General features: G+C 44.6%; 1 protein-coding gene across 4 annotated transcripts in view; it reads left to right on the top strand.

Annotated features, from left to right (window-relative positions):
* The first annotated feature begins 1,700 nt into the window (after positions 1-1,700).
* The window catches only part of VGLL4 (vestigial like family member 4), a 168,514-nt gene continuing 152,021 nt past the window's right edge, over positions 1,701-18,193 (top strand). The window contains exons 1-2 of one of the 4 annotated variants that reach the window (XM_045493819.1): positions 1,701-2,037; positions 17,283-17,359. In XM_045493819.1, the coding sequence (XP_045349775.1) occupies positions 17,296-17,359 (64 nt within the window). In that variant the 5' untranslated portion in view covers positions 1,701-2,037; positions 17,283-17,295. Of the gene's footprint in view, positions 2,038-2,483; positions 2,503-3,030; positions 3,113-17,282; positions 17,360-18,193 lie in introns of those variants that run through there. The other 3 variants (XM_045493816.1, XM_045493817.1, XM_045493815.1) reach the window with 3 other exon arrangements.

Here is an 18,193-nt window from a genome sequence, read left to right as displayed (position 1 = left end):
TTTTTCTTAGGATATTGAGTGTGTCCTTCTTCTGTACAACTAAAACAGCCAGACTAAAACAGCCATGCTTAGATGTTGCCAGAGGGAAGTCACACTAATGCTGATGTAAGGGAAGCAGTGAGATTAATTCGTGGAAAGGTCGAAGACTGGTCACATCCATGAGAAAAGGCCCTCTGTCCCCATGATTTATCTGCAGAGTAAGGTTTGCTCTGAGCAGTGATGGAAATTAAAGAGGCAGCTTTAGGACCTCCACACTGACCCCAAATGGAAATCATTTAGCAGCATACAAATGGCAGGATTGTCATAAAAATCAAATGAGATAATGATATGTGGGAACACTTTGTAAACCCCACAGCCATTTTATAAATGTGCAGTTGCATTATTATTGCTATCATCATTCATTTGCATTCATTCTCTGGGCAAATCATTTTTCTATCCCTGGATGTGAAGGTGGGTGTCTGTTTATAGGGTGCCACAGCAGGACTGGATTTAAAGTAGGAAGAGAGAGAAGGAGGGAGATGTGAATATTCATCAAATATTTGGCCTAGTCCTTGGTCCCTAGCCCTTGGATGTCCAAGGTAACCATTATTATCTCTGTTTTACAGATGAGAAAATTGCACTTGATCACATGCCCAAAGTCCTGCAACTAACAGAGGTACAGTTTGGATTCAAATCCAGGTCTTTCCAAATCCAAAGCCCTCTTTCTGTCTTGCCACGCTTCCTGAAATCTGCCCAAGGAGCCCTCACTCTTTTCTCATGCCCTGCCCTGACTTGGCAGGGTGAAAACCTCCTCTTCATGATCTTTTCGGGTTTTTTTCCCCCCTACTCTGAGACTACTGATGTACTAACATGGAGTCGAAGTAAAAGTATCCTTGGGAAGACTGGGAGCCTTCCCAGCTTAAATCTGTGAATTTTAATCTGGGAACTGGGAAACCTGGGGCAGCCATGCTTCTGAGACTGCCTTGTCACTTGGGCTGTCCATTTGCAGTGGTCCTGTGTGGCCTGGAGGAGAGTGTATTTCACAAGGGGCCATAAGCCCCAGGCTCTGGTACACCTCTATCTGCTTCAGGTAAAACATTTAATCTGGCAGTAGCGAACCGTTAATACCTGTCCTGCTTTCCAACAGGGGCTAAGATCAAATGAGGAAATATGCTGTGAGGTAATAGATGGGAAAACAGTGTGAAAACTAGAGCAGCTCGTCTCCCCCATCATTAATGTCAGCTGGTATTTGTTTTTACTGTTATCTTTGCCTCTCAGCAGAGCCTTCTCCCAGAGAAAGCCCTATAGTAGGAGCTCCAAATAACGACTAAGGTTTGAAAACAGCCAGGAGGCGAGCAACATGAAGCCATTTAAAGCAAACCAGAGGAAGTCCAGTCTCTGGCTATTTATTTTATGAAGTTAGCGGCTGGATATGTTAAGCAAATGTTTTCTTAATTGTGGCAGTATGAGAAAACAATGGGGCAAGGGCTGCCGGGGACCGGAGTATTAGGCCTCCACCCCTCCTACCCCCCACCACCAAATCTCTAGAGAATGACAGGAAAAAATTAAAGACAGGGCTTTTCTTTTCGTGGTCACATGTCTACGCTGCTGCTGTAATAAGAACCTGCACCAATTAGAAATGTTTCACCTCCTCCCCTCTGCCCCTCCCCGGGCGCGTTTCAGAACAGCCTGGGTTGTGGACTCCAGGAGTTTGCCAAACACAGCAAACACTGCTGTGTGAGCGGCTGGAGGGGGCTCTTTCCACCCCGACCTCCCTCCCTTCCTTCTCTGCTCCCTCCCTTCCACACTGTTTTCATTTACTAGGACTTCCTCCTCCGGGCGAGGGAGGGGGAGGAAAGACGCTGCCGAGCGCCTGGGGCGTGAGTGTGTGTGCGTGCGTGTGTGTGTGTGTGAAGTGGAGAGTGAGTGGAGGAGTGTAAAATGCTGTAATGGGAGGAAACCGAGCCGCGTCAGAGTGCCCCGGACTGCAGCGGCCGTTCTGATCGCAGTGGCACCTGAGTATACACTTCCCCAAGCAAGTGCGACCTGTACCTGCAGGTACGTGTGGCCGCCGGCCTGTCTAGGCAGTGTGGCTGGGGTGTGTGGGTAACGAGAAAGTGAGGCAGCGGTCCAGGTCCGCGTCCCGGGGACGGGAGTCCCCCGCGTGCGCTGAGGTCTCGCGGGCGAGCCGGGTGTGAGCGCCGACCTCCGGGCGCTGGAGAAGTCGTACACCCTTCCAGGGGCTGCCGCTGGAGGAAGGGGAAGCGTGCGGGTCTGAAGCCGAGCACCGCGTAGGTGCTGCGGGTCTGGCTCAAATACTCTGGCACTTGTTGGCTGTGCGTGGCGGGGAAGGGGCAGCAGACCCAGTGGGTGTGGAGTAAGGCTAGACCGTGGATGTCGGTGTCACGTGTACTGTGTGCACTGGGTGCGTGGGCCCACTGTGTGCGTGTGGGGAACGTGCCTGGCCCAGAGCAGCAGGCACCTGGGCGCCACGAAAGGTTCGTTGGTGCGTGTACACCGAAGGTGAGTTCCCGCTGGCTGGGCCTTTCGGGGGTAGAGATATGCGTGAGATGCCGGGTCCTCGCGCCCTCGGGAACTGGCGCCTCCTCCGGGGGCCCAGCGCTGCTCCAGGCCTGCAGCCGGCGTCCCCCGCCCGAGCGCGTCGGCGCCCGCCGGGTAGGTGCGAGCGGCCGCGGGGCGTGCGGCGGGAGGGGGGAGGGGAAACAAGCCTCTCCCTGGCGCGCGGGGCCCCGCCCCCGCTTCCCAGCCGGCTCACCTGGGCTCGGCCGCCCACCTGCTCGGTAGGAGGGGCGTGTCCGGGGGGCGTGTTCTGGCGGGCCAGGCGGAGCCCGGCGGAGCGGGGCTGAGGGCGGGCGGGCGGCGCCTCATTCCAGGGATTCCTCGCGCTTCCGCGCTCGCGTCCGCCGCGGAGTCGGCCTGGCGCGCGCCGCCCGCGTGTGCGTGTGGGCGTGCAGCGGGGGAGTCGGTGCGGGAGCGCGGGCGCGAGCGCGCCTGTGCGTCGGCGCGTACCCGGAGTGCGCCCCGCGCGCTCGGCGGTCCCGCCTCCACGCCCGCCCCCGCCCCCCACGGGGCCCGGCCGGCCCGAGGCGGGCGAGCCCAGAGCCGCCCGGCGGTGAGTGCGGGAGAACCGGGCCCGCGAGGGGCCGGCCTGCGGGGGGACTCCCGGGTGGGCTGACTTGGAGCTGCCCTGAGGGCGTCCTCCGGGAGGGAGGAGGCGGCTGGTTCTCGCGGGGCAACTTGAGGCTCCCGGTGGGGAGCCGAAGCTCCAGGGCTCTCAAAGGGAGGTCCGGCTCCTGGAGGGGTCCCGAGAGGAAGGCGTCCTGGGAATGCGAGGCACGGGGCCGGGAAGGGGGCCCGGAGCCCTGTAGACCCTTGGTCCTGGCCAGCGGCACCGGAGGGCTGGGTGCACGACTGCGGGAAGAGGCTGAGGATGGGCCGCTGGGATGGGTCTCGCTTCTTTTCCTATATTCCCTGCCCCTCCTCAAAACAAAACGGCACACTCTTCCAGCACCGAGTGCAGGCCTCGCCGAAAAGCAAAGGTCTTTCCTTTTTTTTTTTTTTTTTTTTTTTGCTTAAAGTCTCCTTTGATTCCTGACACTGAGACATTGAAATGTCTTAGGTTAGGATGACAGTGCTTGTTGGCGCTACTTAGTCTATGCATTTTATTGACATATATTCGTCTATTTAAGCTAGATAATTAAAAAAAAAATCGGTTTCACTTTGATCATTGGTGCTGTATGTTTTTGCTGGTTGTATTTCCTTCTCTGTGGTTAATAAGAACCAGCAGCCCGGGGGCGGGGAGTGGAGGCTGCTCTTCTAGTTTTTATCAGCAGCTGGTTGCTCTCTCTGAAAGGTGCTGTCTCTCAGTTTGCAGATTTTACAAATCTGTTTCTAAACCCCAGGCTACCTTGACTATTTGTTTCCTCTGAACGTTCAAAGACAAAACTAAAATGATAGTTTTCCTATTAGTTAGTATTCGAAGGTTAGTTTTGCATGCCATTTTAACATACCACACTTTAACTCTTTGCTCTACCCCACTACCTTGAGATGTTCATTGTTTTTCCTCCTTGCTGCACAGCACTGTGAAGGTAGCGTGTGTAGTTGAAAGAGCTTTAGGGTCAGTGCCTTAAGGCTGTACTGATGACGCGATCTTGGAACAAGTTTATTATCGTCTCTAAATCTTAATGCCTTAACTTTAATGGGTTTAGAAATACTTTAGAAGTTTGTTGTATACTCAAGACACGGTTTTGTGTTTGTTTTCTTCTGTGTGTTTCCTCTTACATCTGGCTGAAAATCATCTCCCCCATGGTTGAAATGATGTAAACCTCTCAAATTGTTATTTAATTTTGGCAAAATATTAATCCCAGGCTGATTTCCCCTGCCACTGGTTTTGTCACACTCTGGGGCAGCTTGCTTTTTGCTTTCCATTTGGAAGGGGAATGCAAACTAATTTTTATGTTGACCAAAACACAATACAATTAAGATAATTCTGTTATAAATAACCATGGACTACATTCCCAAACTGTGAATGTTGTAGTGAAAACAGCTCTTGCTTATTTCTGGAGACATGACTTTAAGTCCAATCTGTGTCACCTAAGTCACCTAAGTTTGTGACCAGAAAAAGTTACCTCTACTTAACCTTTGTATTTGATTCTCCTCTGTAAGAGGGTAATAGTATCTGATCCAATACATCACAGAGGTTCAGGAATTACAGGAAATAATATGCCTTGAAAAGTAGTTGGTATTATGTTATTTACAAAAGTCTTTGAGGATTTCAGAGAGCTTCTTAACCACCGTGCTTGCCACTTCCCCCAGCTTATTTAGAACTGTGAGTTTACCTGACTAGTTCACTTACAGACTTGATCATTGTGAAACCAAAACTTTTACTTTCAGATGTTCTGTTTTATGAGTTCTGTAATGGGAAATTCCTTTTAACTGCTTATGGAGTCAGCCTTGTTGCCAGCCTCTGATGGTTGCCAGAACAAATCCAGAGGAAGATTTTACTTTGTGTCTTTTCTAGGTTCCTTCCTGGATAGTTTTGCTGTGCAGCTTCTAGTTTGCCTTATTAAAATGATAAGTAAAAGGGACACCCGGGTGGCTCAGTCAGTTAAGCATCCAACTTCGGCTCAGGTCATGATCTCACAGTTCAGGAGCTCGGCCTGTGTCAGGCTCTGTGCTGACAGCTCAGAGCCTGGAGCCTGCTTTAGGGTTCTGTGTTTCCCTCTTTCTCTGCCCCTCCCCCACTCACGCTCTCTTTCTCTTGAAAATAAACAAACGTGAAAAAAAATTAAAAATAAAATGATTTTGACTCACACATATTACATTAAGAAATACAAATAACATTAAAAAATTAATGTTTATTTTTTGAGAGAGAGAGAGTGCGTGTGCACAAGCGGGGGAGGGACACAGAGGGAGACACAGAATCTGAAGCAGGCTCCAGGCTCTGAGTTGTCAGCACAGAGCCATATGTGGGACTGGAACCCACAAACCACAAGATCATGACCTGAGCGGAAGTCGAAAGCTTAACCCACTGAGCCACCCAGGCACCCCACAAATAACATTTTTAATGAATGGAAATGTACACCTTAATTAACTGCTCTTTGAGAGTAGGGACAGCCATGTGGGGACAAGCACTGCACCAGATCTGGGTTCTGCAGTTGGTTCTTTTGTGTGATTCCGAGCTAAGCCACTTAGCCTCTCCACGTCTCTTTTTGCTCTTCTGCAAAAGGCCAGAATCACACCTGCATTCCTGCCTCATAATGACCTCAGATGTTCATTTATGAAAGCTCACATAAGACAGTGGCTGCAAAAGCACGTGGAAGAAAGCCTCTGAGTAAGACTGGTGATGAAAACAGCCAGATACACAAGCAGCTGACTTCGGCTCAGGTCATGATCTCACAGCTTGTGTGCTAACAGCTCAGAGCCTGCTTGTGATTCTGTGTCTCCCTCTTTTTCTGCCTCCCCCCCCCCTTCAAAAATACATAAATGTTAAAAAAAAAAATAAGTAAAATAGCCATCTTAAAAGTTGTTTTGCACCTTTGAGTATGACTTAATAAAACAATAAGAGTTGTAAATTCAGGAGGTAAAAGTCACATACATTGGGAAATATTTAATGTGACTAAAATTATGACAGTGTGGCAATCTTAACATATCAAGTCTGGATTTTGGCGTATGTTAGTTAGATAAGCTGTTGCAGAACCTGGTGAAAGGAAGTTTTTTTTGTGTGTGTGTTAAGTTTGTGCAAGTTGGGTTAACTGAAGCTCATTTGTGATTGTTTTAGGGATCCCATCTAAAGGTAATGACGTTGATATGTGAGATCCTAATAGACAAGAAAAGGGAATGAATGCTGCCAACAGTCTGTAGCCATTTAGAATATGTCCACGTTAAAATGACGATAGCAACAACAACTGCTTAGCAATTGGGACTGCCGGGGTGCCTGGGTGGCTCAGTTGGTTGAGCTGGTTGAGTATCTGGACTCTTGGTTTCAGCTCAGGTCATGAGCCTTGTGTTGGGCTCAGCACTGTCAGTGAGGAGCCTGCTTGGGATTCTCTCTCTTTTCCTCTTTGTCTGCCCCTGTGCACTCTTTCACTCTCTCTCAAAGTAAATAAATAAACTTTGAAAGAAAGAAAGAAATTGGACCGCCAAATTTTGATAGTATAAATTGCCAAGGTAGGAAAGGTGGAGTGTAAGTAGGAGGTGCTGAAATCAGAAAAATTCTTGCTAGCTGGGATGCAGTATGACAGTTCCTTTGCAAAGGAGGAGAATCTTATGGAATATACTCTGTCTCATACCTCAGGTCCAATAACCAGATACAGCCCATCCTCGAATTTGCGAGTTTATCTACTCACTAAAAGTTATTTGTAACCTCAAATTTGAACTTGCAGCGCTGTCTCTGTCATCCATGCACATGCACAGAGTGGTGAAAAATTTGAGTCTCCCCAAGTGTGCATCCCCGGGTGAGGTCAAACAAGGCAAGACTCTGACTTGTTTCAGCTCTCATACTGTACTCTTGTGGTCTCTTTTGTGCCCCATGTTTCTCATTTGGGGGCTTTCTGTTGGTGTTTTTGCTGCTTATAATGGCCCCCAAGCATAGTGCTGAAGTGCTGTCCAGGGTTCCCAAGAGCCAGAAGGCTGTGATGTGCCTTCAGGAAAAATATGTGTGGAAAATGTGTGCATTAGATAAGCTTCCTTTAGGCATGAATTGTGCTGTTGGCCATGAACTCAATGTTAATGAATCGATAATAGATCTCAAATAAGATGTCTTTAAACTGAAACACTCATGAAACAAGATGATGTGTTGATCAATTGACAGAAATGTAACCAGCGGCTTGAAGGAACCTAACTGTGTACTTCCCCTAGGAGCAGTGGTTCATGTTCACGAGTTCACTGTTATTGGACACCTTAGTGAGCGTGACTACTGTGAATAATGAGAAAGCATGTTTACTGATGCTGGTAACTAGAGTGCTTCCTAACGACAGAATGTGTCATGGGTTAGAAGGCTCTATCTAGGCTTTAATATGCTGAGTTGAGATTTTGGACCAGTGTATATAGTTAGACCTGGGTGTTATGGGAAGTTTGCCAATTTGGACTTTGATGCAAATTCATGTTTCTCATTCTTGGGTGTCCTCTCATTCTGAGAGGACAGGCACCTGAGGGCTTGTGAATAGGAAATTCTAAGTATCCAAATAAGAGAAACGGCAAGAACAAGCATATCCAGAGTAAACTAAAAATGATGATGCGTTTCCCTTATTTCATATGCAGTGCTATAGAAGGCTGAGGACTTGGGAATGAAGAGACAGATTCACAAGAGCCTAAACATGAGAAAGAAAAGGATAGTTCAGTTTTATTTGACAGCAGTGTCGAAAAATGGTGGGAATTGGTCATCTGAACGAAATGTCCACACTTGAATTTTCTTATCTTTTCCTGACAACAGTGGTGTTAATGTGGGCCCACCATACAGTTTCTAGGGGACCCTTGAGAGAGATGCGTGAACTTCAGCCAGCAGTGAGAATTTTACCCCAGCATCAGGCAGCCTCGCATAAAAGGAAATATGCTGTAACCTAAGTTTAGTTTTGCAGCATTAGGCTTATGTAGCTGGCCCTCAGCGGGCACATGGTCAGCTTTCCTACTGCCTGTGCATGGCTGACATTGATACCAAACTGTAGAACAGGAACTGAGGATCTAGTTACTGCACAGTAGCAGTGTTTGTCAGCTTGTGTTGCTGGGTCATCAAGATGACTGAATAGCACATCCCTAACACACCACACCCCTGGGGGAGGGGTAGTTAAGGAGGTCCATAGAGTCGAGACTTGGGTCATTTTAGTATTGGAAGACCAGAGGTGGTTGAGTCGAGCGTTCATTTGGGAGTTTCCATCCAGAGTGGTACCTTTTATTCCACCTAAGCTGGCTGGGATTTCGTTCCCCTGGGAAACGATCAGAGGTGGTGATGAGCAGTAGGCAGGGCCAAATTGATGGCGCGCACCTGGGATTACTTAATTCCAACATCTCACAAATCCTACTTTGGAGGATGAGAGATGGACGGCTGCCCAACCTACAGACTGTCTCCTTTCACAGGAGGGGCATGATGTCATCCATTATGGGAAGGGTACAGAACTGTCCCAACTTAGCAAGTTTTATAGCTTTCTAGGACACTGGAAGGACTGCCACCAGCTGACTCTTATATTCTGGGGGTTATGCTTGAGGTCGGCAAGCACCTGAAAGCAGCCTAACTAGGGATTTTATGCACATATATTTTTAATTCTCTGGAAGTGGTCATAGAGCATGTAAGTATATTCAGATTTAATACATTTGGCCTTCAGATACATTTTCAGGAGAGGGTATGTGTAGAAGTGAGTTGCATGTAAGCAGAGGGCGGCCACGTCCTGACATTGTACTTGGTATGGAGTATGGATCGAGTATTCATGCCAGGGATATGCCTCGGTAAGGAACGCTGGCCTAGCGCAGGATCCATCTGTTTATGCTCTTTCAGTAGTATGACTTTTGAAAGAGTATTTTGAATAAGGGCTGGCCTCTATTTAGTAATGTGGTGTACCATTTAAGGTGGTGAGAAACACAAACAATTAGGTGAACATTTGAAAATACCATTCACTGATCCCTAACCGTTATCCATCGTAACTCAGACAACAGGTTTTCTTGAGCGTGACTGAGTGGAAGCCATCCTTCCTAATACTGAGCCTGTTCTTGGAGCCTGAAGGTTTGAGGGCCTATGTTTACAGGCCGTGTTGCGTTGGCCCCAGGAACCTATGGCTGCAGCTCTTGACAGTGTTGCTTTGCTCTACTTTCAGAACATCTTCTGCGAGCATTTTCTCACCTGGCTTGGTTTCTATTCGTGTGACTCCGTGCTCAGCTCTGTTCAAAGAAAGTATAATATGGCAGCGTTTTCGCGTTTGCAAGAGGGGAGGATTTGTTTCGCTTTGCTTACTTGAGAAACTGTCAGGTTATTGCCTGATGTATCTCAAGGTGTAGGGAAAGAACATAGACTACAAGTCTTGCCTTGGTTGATGATGGAAGGTTTTTTGGGCGGGGGTGGGGGGAAGGGATGTAACTTAAACTAAAAATAAGTAACTGCTTTTCTTCAAAAGTCTTTATGAAAATCAGCTTAAGTGGAGTAAAAATAGCATTGGATGGTGAGTCAGGGGACTTGGATTCTAGTCTTAGCTTCTTCTGGAAGTCACTTAGATTCTTGGCACTTTGGGTTTTCATCTGTAGGAGAATATGAATAATCTTGTTTGGCCAAGTTGCAGTGAGAATCCAACGAAGTAATTTACATGAGTGTGCTTTGGAAAAGTGTGTGCCCTACAACCTTAAGATGGTGGTGGCTGTTTGAGGCTGACCTATATTTCTCAATTGAATTTACAGGGCATTTTCAGTAACGTTGTATCCTTGAATCCACAGGCCAAGTTTGTGACCATATGCAGGAGGCAACATTACTGCTATTCTAAGTGAGGAAACTTGAGCCTGGAGAGGTGAAATGGCCCACACAATTAGTGTTAGCTCTGTAGAACAGAGCCTAGAAGGAAACTGACTGAGTGAAAGTGTTAAAGTAGGGCTCGAACTTCGGTTTTGTGCCACTAAAGTTCTGGCTGTATTGATGTAACAGATGGCAAAGTGTTGAGAAGAAAAAAAAAAGGATTACACAAATGAGAGATATTTTCAGCAAGAACATAGAGGGATGGTCTGAGAATTGGATGTTAACAGGAAGATTATGTGTTGCAAGAAGCTGGGGTGGGGGGCATCAATTGGACACACTGTGGAGAAGAATCAGAAGGGGAATGCTCACCTTCTTGATGCGCCCGAAGCCATGCTTGCCCGTGGTTGTCTGGATCTGGTGATAATTTGGTCTGAAATTTCATTTCGGTTATCCTTCCTACTGGACAGACTGCTCATCAGATTGACCACAGTGTGATATTGCTTCAGGGCAGTGAGGTGCTTTTTCCTTTTCTGTAATGTCTGTATATAGTTCTAACGGAAATAGGAGAGACTCAAAGCCTCTAAATTCTTGATGGGCAAAAGGGTCACATACCTCATGCTGTGGCGTGAGAGTTCATACTTGTAGGCTTGTGCTCCAGTTGTACTTTATTAGCCAAGGCTGGTTTAGATTATCCCAGGAAGTGGCTCTGATTGCAGGGGATAGAGGGATGGAACAGGGCCAACAGGAATTAGAGATACTGAATAGTGTGCATCTGGAAACTGGAGATGCCATCAGTATCCCAGGATAGTGCTGTCTTCCTGTTTCTGTTTTTTTGGGCAAGTGACAGTGTGGCAGGAACATCAGGAGGTTTGAATGTGCTTCTTCCCACCTCTACTGGCTTCTGCCCCTAGCCAGGATGGTTGCTTCATGTTCTCATACTCTTTCCTCAATTATACTGTAGTTAGGCCACTGTTCCTGGAAGAACCATGGAGTGAGATAGTCCTGGTGCTGTAACTTTCACCTGGGAAATCTCCTTAGAACATTCGCATAACATATCTTGAAATTCTGTTCTTTTGCCTGGAAAAAAAATTGAATACATCTTGTAATTCTATTTCTTTAATTTTTTTAAAGTTTATTTATTTTGAGAGAGAGAGACAGCATGAATGGCGGAAGGGCAGAGAGAGAGGGAGACAGAGAATCCCAAGCAGGCTCTCTGCTATCAGCCCAGAGCTGGACGTGGGGCTCGACCCCACGAAATTGTGAGATTGTGACCTGAGACGAAACCAAGAGTTGGACGCTTAACTGACTGAGCCACCCGTGTGCCCCATAATTCTGTTTCTGAGACAGGTGCTTTTGTCCTCTTGTTGATCAAAAAGGGACAGTTCTTTGTGGACGTCCAAAATAATGGCATTCAAATTTATAGCTGAGCTTGTCATTAGCACTGAATGTCCCTAAATTTTAGTAGCTTTAGAATTGATACCTCTTATTCTCTAATTCTGCACCTTAAGCTATTTGTAAGAGCGTTATTATTGGCGATAAGGGAGTCCAAAGAAAAGAATATGGGTCAGAAAATACCGTTGCTTGTAAAACGAAACAAAATGTATGTTCTATTCATGATGACTTATGTTCATATTTGTCAAAAATCCCCAATGAAGGTGAATGGATAGACCAGAAGTGGATTGCAGTACAGTAGAATACCTTTACAGGTGCAGTTGAAGTCTTTTTTCAGAACCATCTTCTTCTCACCTTAATGGGGTTACATTTCAGGCCTGAGCATTTCAAGTGATTATATTTTTGCTTATCATGATTTTATAGTGTAAAAACTGTCACAGAAAGGAGGACCTGTTATTGAGATGTACTTAGCTTTATTTTCCAGATGCTGCATAATCTTTGGCAAAAGGGAACAGATGATTTTTGGTTGGTAAAGGATACAGAATAAACTAGGAATTTCTCTCCCCTGTTTCAAACCATTCAGACTATTCAAGGGCTTTGCACTGACGAAGAATAAATCTCAGCTTTGTCACACCCTGCAGAGTATGCTTGATCTGCCCTTGCCCAATTCCCTGCCACCACCTCCTGTCCTCTCCCCCTTGTTTCCTGCCCTGAGGTCATTCCCTCCACATCTCCATGCCCAGCGTGGGTCTGTCTTGGGTATTTTGCAAATGCTCTTTGTCTCCTCCCTGCCGTGCTTCACAAGGCTAATTCCTCTCCTTCAGGTGTCAGCTTTCATCCATCTTAGAGGCATCGCCATGTAAAGTTGTGGTCAGTACCCTTTTTTCAATACGTTTACCATCATTTGCAGTTTATTTAATATGTTTGCAAAAGTTTTGACAAATATTAATACATATAAAGGCCATCCATTTCTCATAACACCCTATGAGGGGAGTAATATTAATTCATATCCCCATTTTACAGATGAGGAAACAGACACACAGAGGTAAAGTCATTTTCCAGGGATACACAGATAGGAAGTGGCTGAGCCCAATTCAAACTCAGCCAGGTTGGTGTCCAAAGATCATCCTCTTAAATAACCAATCTGCTAATTTGCCTCTCGGTGTTGTGTGGCCCTCCATCAAATACTGTAATCATTGTTTCCCCCCAGCTCCCCTTACTTTTTACTAACATGTTTTATTGTTTTTTTTTGGGGGGGGGGTTGTGGATATTGTACAAGGTGTAAAATTCAGAAGTTTTTTTTCCATAAGTTTTTTTTTTTTTTATTACTGTTATCTTCCACCTTTATTTGCTTAGGTTTTTTTTGTGGCCAGATAATGCCTAGTTGCTGGACCTCATCTCCCACCTTTATTGAACCAGCCCCTACTGCCCTTATCTCACACCTGGTTCCTGGAGGAGCCTCCTGACTGATCTGCTTCCAGTGATTTCTCACTTGACTTCATCAAGTCAGACCATCCTCCCCAGAAATGCTAAATGAAAATCTCATTAACATCAGATCACCAGCTCGCTCAGGGACTAATAGTTGCTGCCTGTTTCCTGCTATGTTCAGTGTGAACCTGGTTGGCTAGCCTGCTTTTTCCTCTGTCCACCCACATCATGTTTACCCTGCTTAGATTCTACTGCTCCTTATCCAAGATTCTCCATTGTGAGAATGTCTCGGGTTTTCATTCCACCTCTGTGCCTTTCCTGAGACTTTTGATCCAACATGACTGTAACATGTAAGGATAAGACAGAGTCCTTGCACCCAGGACATATTCCAACGGTGTGATCTGGTAAATAAGAGAAGGCAGAGAGGAGCCTGACAGCCTGAGGGAGAGAAACTAGGAAAGGGAATCTTTGAAGTGGCTTTTAGAGGCACACACATGTGCACACCAACCAAAGAATAGATGTTCGCAAGGTATATGCTTTGAGCTGATGCTCATCTCTCTTTTATCACACAGTACACATTTTGGTTTTAAATTATATATTGTCTTTTATTATGCTCTTTTAAATTTGTTTGTTATCCTAGTCCCTTAAAAGATTTGTCTGTTATCTTATTCCTTATACTTAATGTTCACAAACAAGAACGTAACTCCTTGAAAGCAGAGATCTTATCTTCTGTTTCTCTTTTCTTCTCTTGAGTACTTCCCTGAACTCAGAATAATTGTGTAATAAAAATTGATTGGTTTCATTAATAAGGTTGCAGCAGATGGCAGGTGCCTTGCAGGTGAACCTTAAACACCTAATCTCTTATCTGCCTACTTTGAACGTTAAGTCGCTTGGGGGTTTGGAATTCATAGTATCTGAATACATTTAAATATGTAATCTCCTAGATGCTAAAATTCTGCATCTACTTCTTTGTGTTATTTGATGTTTTTATGCTTTGATATTTTGCTTCTATGCACAACACTTGTAATTTGCATAACTTAAGGCATGTGTTAATGGATATCTATTTGGGTTTAGAATTTTCACGTTGCTGGAGGAGAGTCAAGAGTGTGTGATCAGGAAGGCAAGGTCATTCAGAACTTCAATTTCATGGGGAAATTAAGGAATTTGAGTCTAAATTCTGTATTATGGAGTAGAATGCATATCAGCATTTACTTAATCCAAATAAAAGGCTTGAAGCCCAAATCTTGCCTGAATAGGAAACTGGCTTAGATAAAGACGGTAAGACGGAGTTCTTGGGAGTTCAGCAAACCTTTCTTCTTCTTTGAACAAGTTCAAAAATCCTTACTCTCAGGAGGTGATCTTTTCTATCTTACCAAGACGATTATGAATGTGAATGCCATTACATTTTCTTTTGTTCTTCTGATTTTACTCCTCTTCCCTTGTCTCTGAAAAAGAAGAAATGAACTCTGGTTTATGACGTCACTGCTCTTGCAGTGACTGACAGCCCCCATTTCTGGTGTTGATGAGCAATTGATTTGTTTTTGTCGACCACTTTCACCTATCCCCTCCTTACCCCACCCTGTAACCAGCAAACTGTTCTCTGTCTCGATTAATTTGTTTTTCTTCTAGATTTCACATATAAGAAACTAAACAGTATTTGTCTTTGTCTCCTCTCACATTTCGAGACCTTCCAAACCCTGTCAGTTTGTCTCTGGTTTTCTCCTGTCCCCACAGCTCCCTTAACAGTGCCCCTCATTACCTTCTGCATAGCTCTTTGATATTGTTTACCCTGTCTTTAGTTTCCCATTCTGTAGAATGGGACTACATGGTCCTATCAGAATAATTTTCATTGAATATGTAGATGACCAAGTCAGTTCTCTGCTCAGAGGTTGCAGTGGATCCCTAACACGTACACAATCAAACCCAACTTTTGTCAGAGCCCTCAGTCCTTCCATAATGTGGCCCCGATCGAAACTCCCATCCCTGTCTCCTAACTTCCTATTCCCGTTTTATTCTTGTCTTCTAGCTGATTGGGGCAACTTGTTCCTGAATAGATTGTCCTTTTGTTCTTCCATTCTGGAAGAACTTTTCTATCCATTCTTCAGAGGTTCAGCTCATGGTTCTGTTTTCTCTACAGTCTTTCAGAATTCACCTGTATTTCTATAGGATTTTGTTTATACCACTGTTGTGGCACTTAGCACACTTTACCTTAATCCATTATTTCCCTAAGTGTTCCCTAAGAGATGTTTCAGGTTAAATGAATGGCCAGTGAAATTTGAGAGATTTCATCTATCCAGAGGTAAATGCCCCCACTGCCTGAGCCTCTGCAGGAGGAATGCCTAGCAGTATATTCCAAGCACAGGAAGCTGGTTAATTCGGTTTACTTCAGTGTTTCCTGAACTTATTTCTAGAAAAATTTTTTCTTGTAAAATATGAACATATAGTGCAAAACACTTTAGAAAACACTGCCTTAAACTACTTTCTTGTAGGCACGTCTACTGTACAGATTGAAAGCTCTTTGAAAACAACTACTGGCCTTTGACTTTTTTTTTCCTACCTTGGCAGCACCTAGTAGATAATTTTTTTTTAATGTTTATTTATTTTTGAGAGAAAGTGAGAATGAGCAGGGGAGGGGCAGAGAGAGAGAGGGAGACGGGATCCGAAGTGGGCTCTGTGGGCAGAGAGCCCTACGTGGGGCTCAGGCTCAGAAGCCAACAGTGAGATCATGACCTGAGCTGCTGTTGGACCCTTAACTGACTGAGCCACCCAGGCGTCCCCATAGTTCACGTTTGTTGAATGAAATTACGTTGCCAGTCAAGACTTGATGTTTCTTTGGGGACCTGAAATACGAGTATTATAAAGCAAGCTGATCCACCATGTCTTGTAACTGGCACATACCTAGTAGTTACTCAGTAAATGTTGAAGAAGTCTGATTAAATGCTGAGTGTCTTTTTTAATTAATTTATCTTTTTGAGAGAGTGTGGGCATGTGAGCGGGGTAGGAGCAGAGGGAGAGGGAGGGAGAGAATCCCAAGCAGGTGTTCCATTGCTGTCTTTAAAGGGTATAGTTAAGAAGATATTTCTCTCAGTTGAACTAATAGAGTATGTCTGTTTTCCCAGTAATTGTGTATGTGTGCCTGTGTATGCGTGTGTGTGTGTGTGTAAGTAATCTGGAAAAGAAAAATTGGGCGAGGTGGCCTGATTTTCTAGGTTTTCCACCCACCATCTTTAAATGTTCTGCAGTCTTTGCTTTTATATATATGCTGTAATTTAAGAAAACAGAATTAAAAATAAAAACCCAGGCTTATTAGAAAACATGGCACTAGATAAATTGGTGATGGGTGGTGGTGATAGTGGGTACTTACAAAACATATTTAAAATGTTTTTTTAATGTTTATTTATTTTTGAGAAAGAGAGAATGCGAGCAGGGGAGGGTTAGAGAGAGGGAGACACAGAATCTGAAGCAGGCTCCGGGCTCCTAGCCGTCAGCACAGAGCCCAATGTGGGGCTCGGACTCACGAACCGTGAGATCATGACCTGAGCTGAAGTCAGATGCTTAACCGACTGAGCCACCCAGGCTCCCCAAAACATATTTTAAAATAAAGATACACAGGGGCGCCTGGGTGGCTCAGTCTGTTTGCATCCGACTTCGGCTCAGGTCATGATCTGACGGTCCATGAGTTCGAGCCCTGCGTCGGGCTCTGTGCTGACGGCTCGGAGCCCGGAGCCTGCTTCAGATTCTGTGTTTCCCTCTCCCTCTCTCTCTCTCTGCCCCTCCCGCACTCATGCTCTCGCTCTCGCTCTCTCTCTCTGTCTCTGTCTCTGTCTGTCAAAAATAAACATAAAAAAAATTTTAAAGAAAGATAAACATATTGGCCTTAGAATACTACTTAAGTTAAAATGCCATTTAACTCATTTTAAAATAAAGATTCTTATTGGACTTCAAATACCGTTTAACTCACCCCTGGAATTCACAGACCTTTCACTAGTACATTGAGTATATTAAGTGATAAGGTCACAAAGAGTCTCTCAGCTAAGTAGGTGAATGAACAGAATGGTTCGAGCTTAGTCATTTTTGTAAAAACTAATAAACCAACAACCACCACCACCACAACAGAAATCTCAGACTGGTAGTACCACTACGTTCATAGAGTAGCCTTTGTTCCAAAGCTGTTTTTTACTTGGTATGTCTGAATGGGCATGTTTTTATGCACTCACATAAACATTTATAAGCACAAATAGCATGGGCATGAATATTCACAATATCCCTTCTTTTAGTTCTAACACTAGCTGTTTCCTGGAATCTGCAGGGTTTAGCTTAGTACACAGAATGGAATTTAACCCTTTCCTCTATTTGTGCCTGAACCAAATCCACTGCATTTCTTCACAGATTGGGAAGATTTTCATCCTCAGGATTGTGATTTGCATTTCATGGGGGAATCATTCTAATTGTTAACTACCAGAATTCTTAAGGAGTCCTTTGAATTCTCTTTAAATTCTATTCTTTGTCTCTCTTTTTTTTTTCCGTCTAGGCTCCAACCAGGAATGGAGACGCCATTGGATGTTTTGTCAAGGGCAGCGTCTCTTGTGCATGCTGATGATGAAAAACGTAAGTCATGAACCTGTTTTAAAGCACTTTTTACCCGTGTCCCCTTGTCTCCTGCATTATCATAGACTCATGTGTTTCTCCACACAGTTTGATGGTTATGTGCAGTTAACTTTGGTTGTTCTCAGAACAACTTAGTATTTTCCTTTTCATTTTCAAGTGCTAGACCATGTAAGTCTTGTAAATGTCATCTTTGGATACCACAGCTCCAAGGGTTAACTCGAGGAAGTCCTGTCCTTCCTGGCTTCCCAGCTCTTGAGTGGAGATAGTCCTTAAGAGACACTTAGGGACTCTGGAAGTTTACATAAATACGTGTTGCTTGACAGACAAATTGACCAGGAGAGAAGTAGAGGTGGAAAAAATCATCCAAGAGCATTCCTGTCATAGGTAGCACGTATGTATGTGATGGAAAATAGTCTTGAAAATTCCATTTGCGTGAGCGAGAAACAGCAAATATTGGGGGGAAAATTCACTCATGTGGTGGGGGACAGGTGAAAGGAAAAAGAACATGACATTGTTCTCCATGAGGTTATTCCACAATGTGTTAAAGTGGTTTTCCTGCTCATCCTAGGGTTTTTAGTAAGTTTTTATTTAAGTTTTTAAATAAGTTCTTTTTCAAAGTTAAAATTGCTTGCTGAACAGTATTTGCAAGGGTGACTGTTTTATGTGGGAATCAAGTTTTCTTTTTCTAAGCACTAAAATGCTAAAAACAAAAAATTTCTAAGGTTGAGCTTTTATACACTATAAATTCTTTTTTTATTTAATTTTTATTTTTTTATTGAAATCCAAGTTAACATATAGTGTAATAATGGTTTCAGGAGTAGAATTTAGTGATTT

Source organism: Leopardus geoffroyi, chromosome A2 (genome assembly GCF_018350155.1).
Source record: "Leopardus geoffroyi isolate Oge1 chromosome A2, O.geoffroyi_Oge1_pat1.0, whole genome shotgun sequence".
In the NCBI taxonomy this organism is placed as follows: domain Eukaryota; kingdom Metazoa; phylum Chordata; class Mammalia; order Carnivora; family Felidae; genus Leopardus; species Leopardus geoffroyi.
The sequence above is the reverse complement of the archived record's forward strand: the minus strand, read 5'-3'. Positions and strand labels throughout refer to the sequence as shown.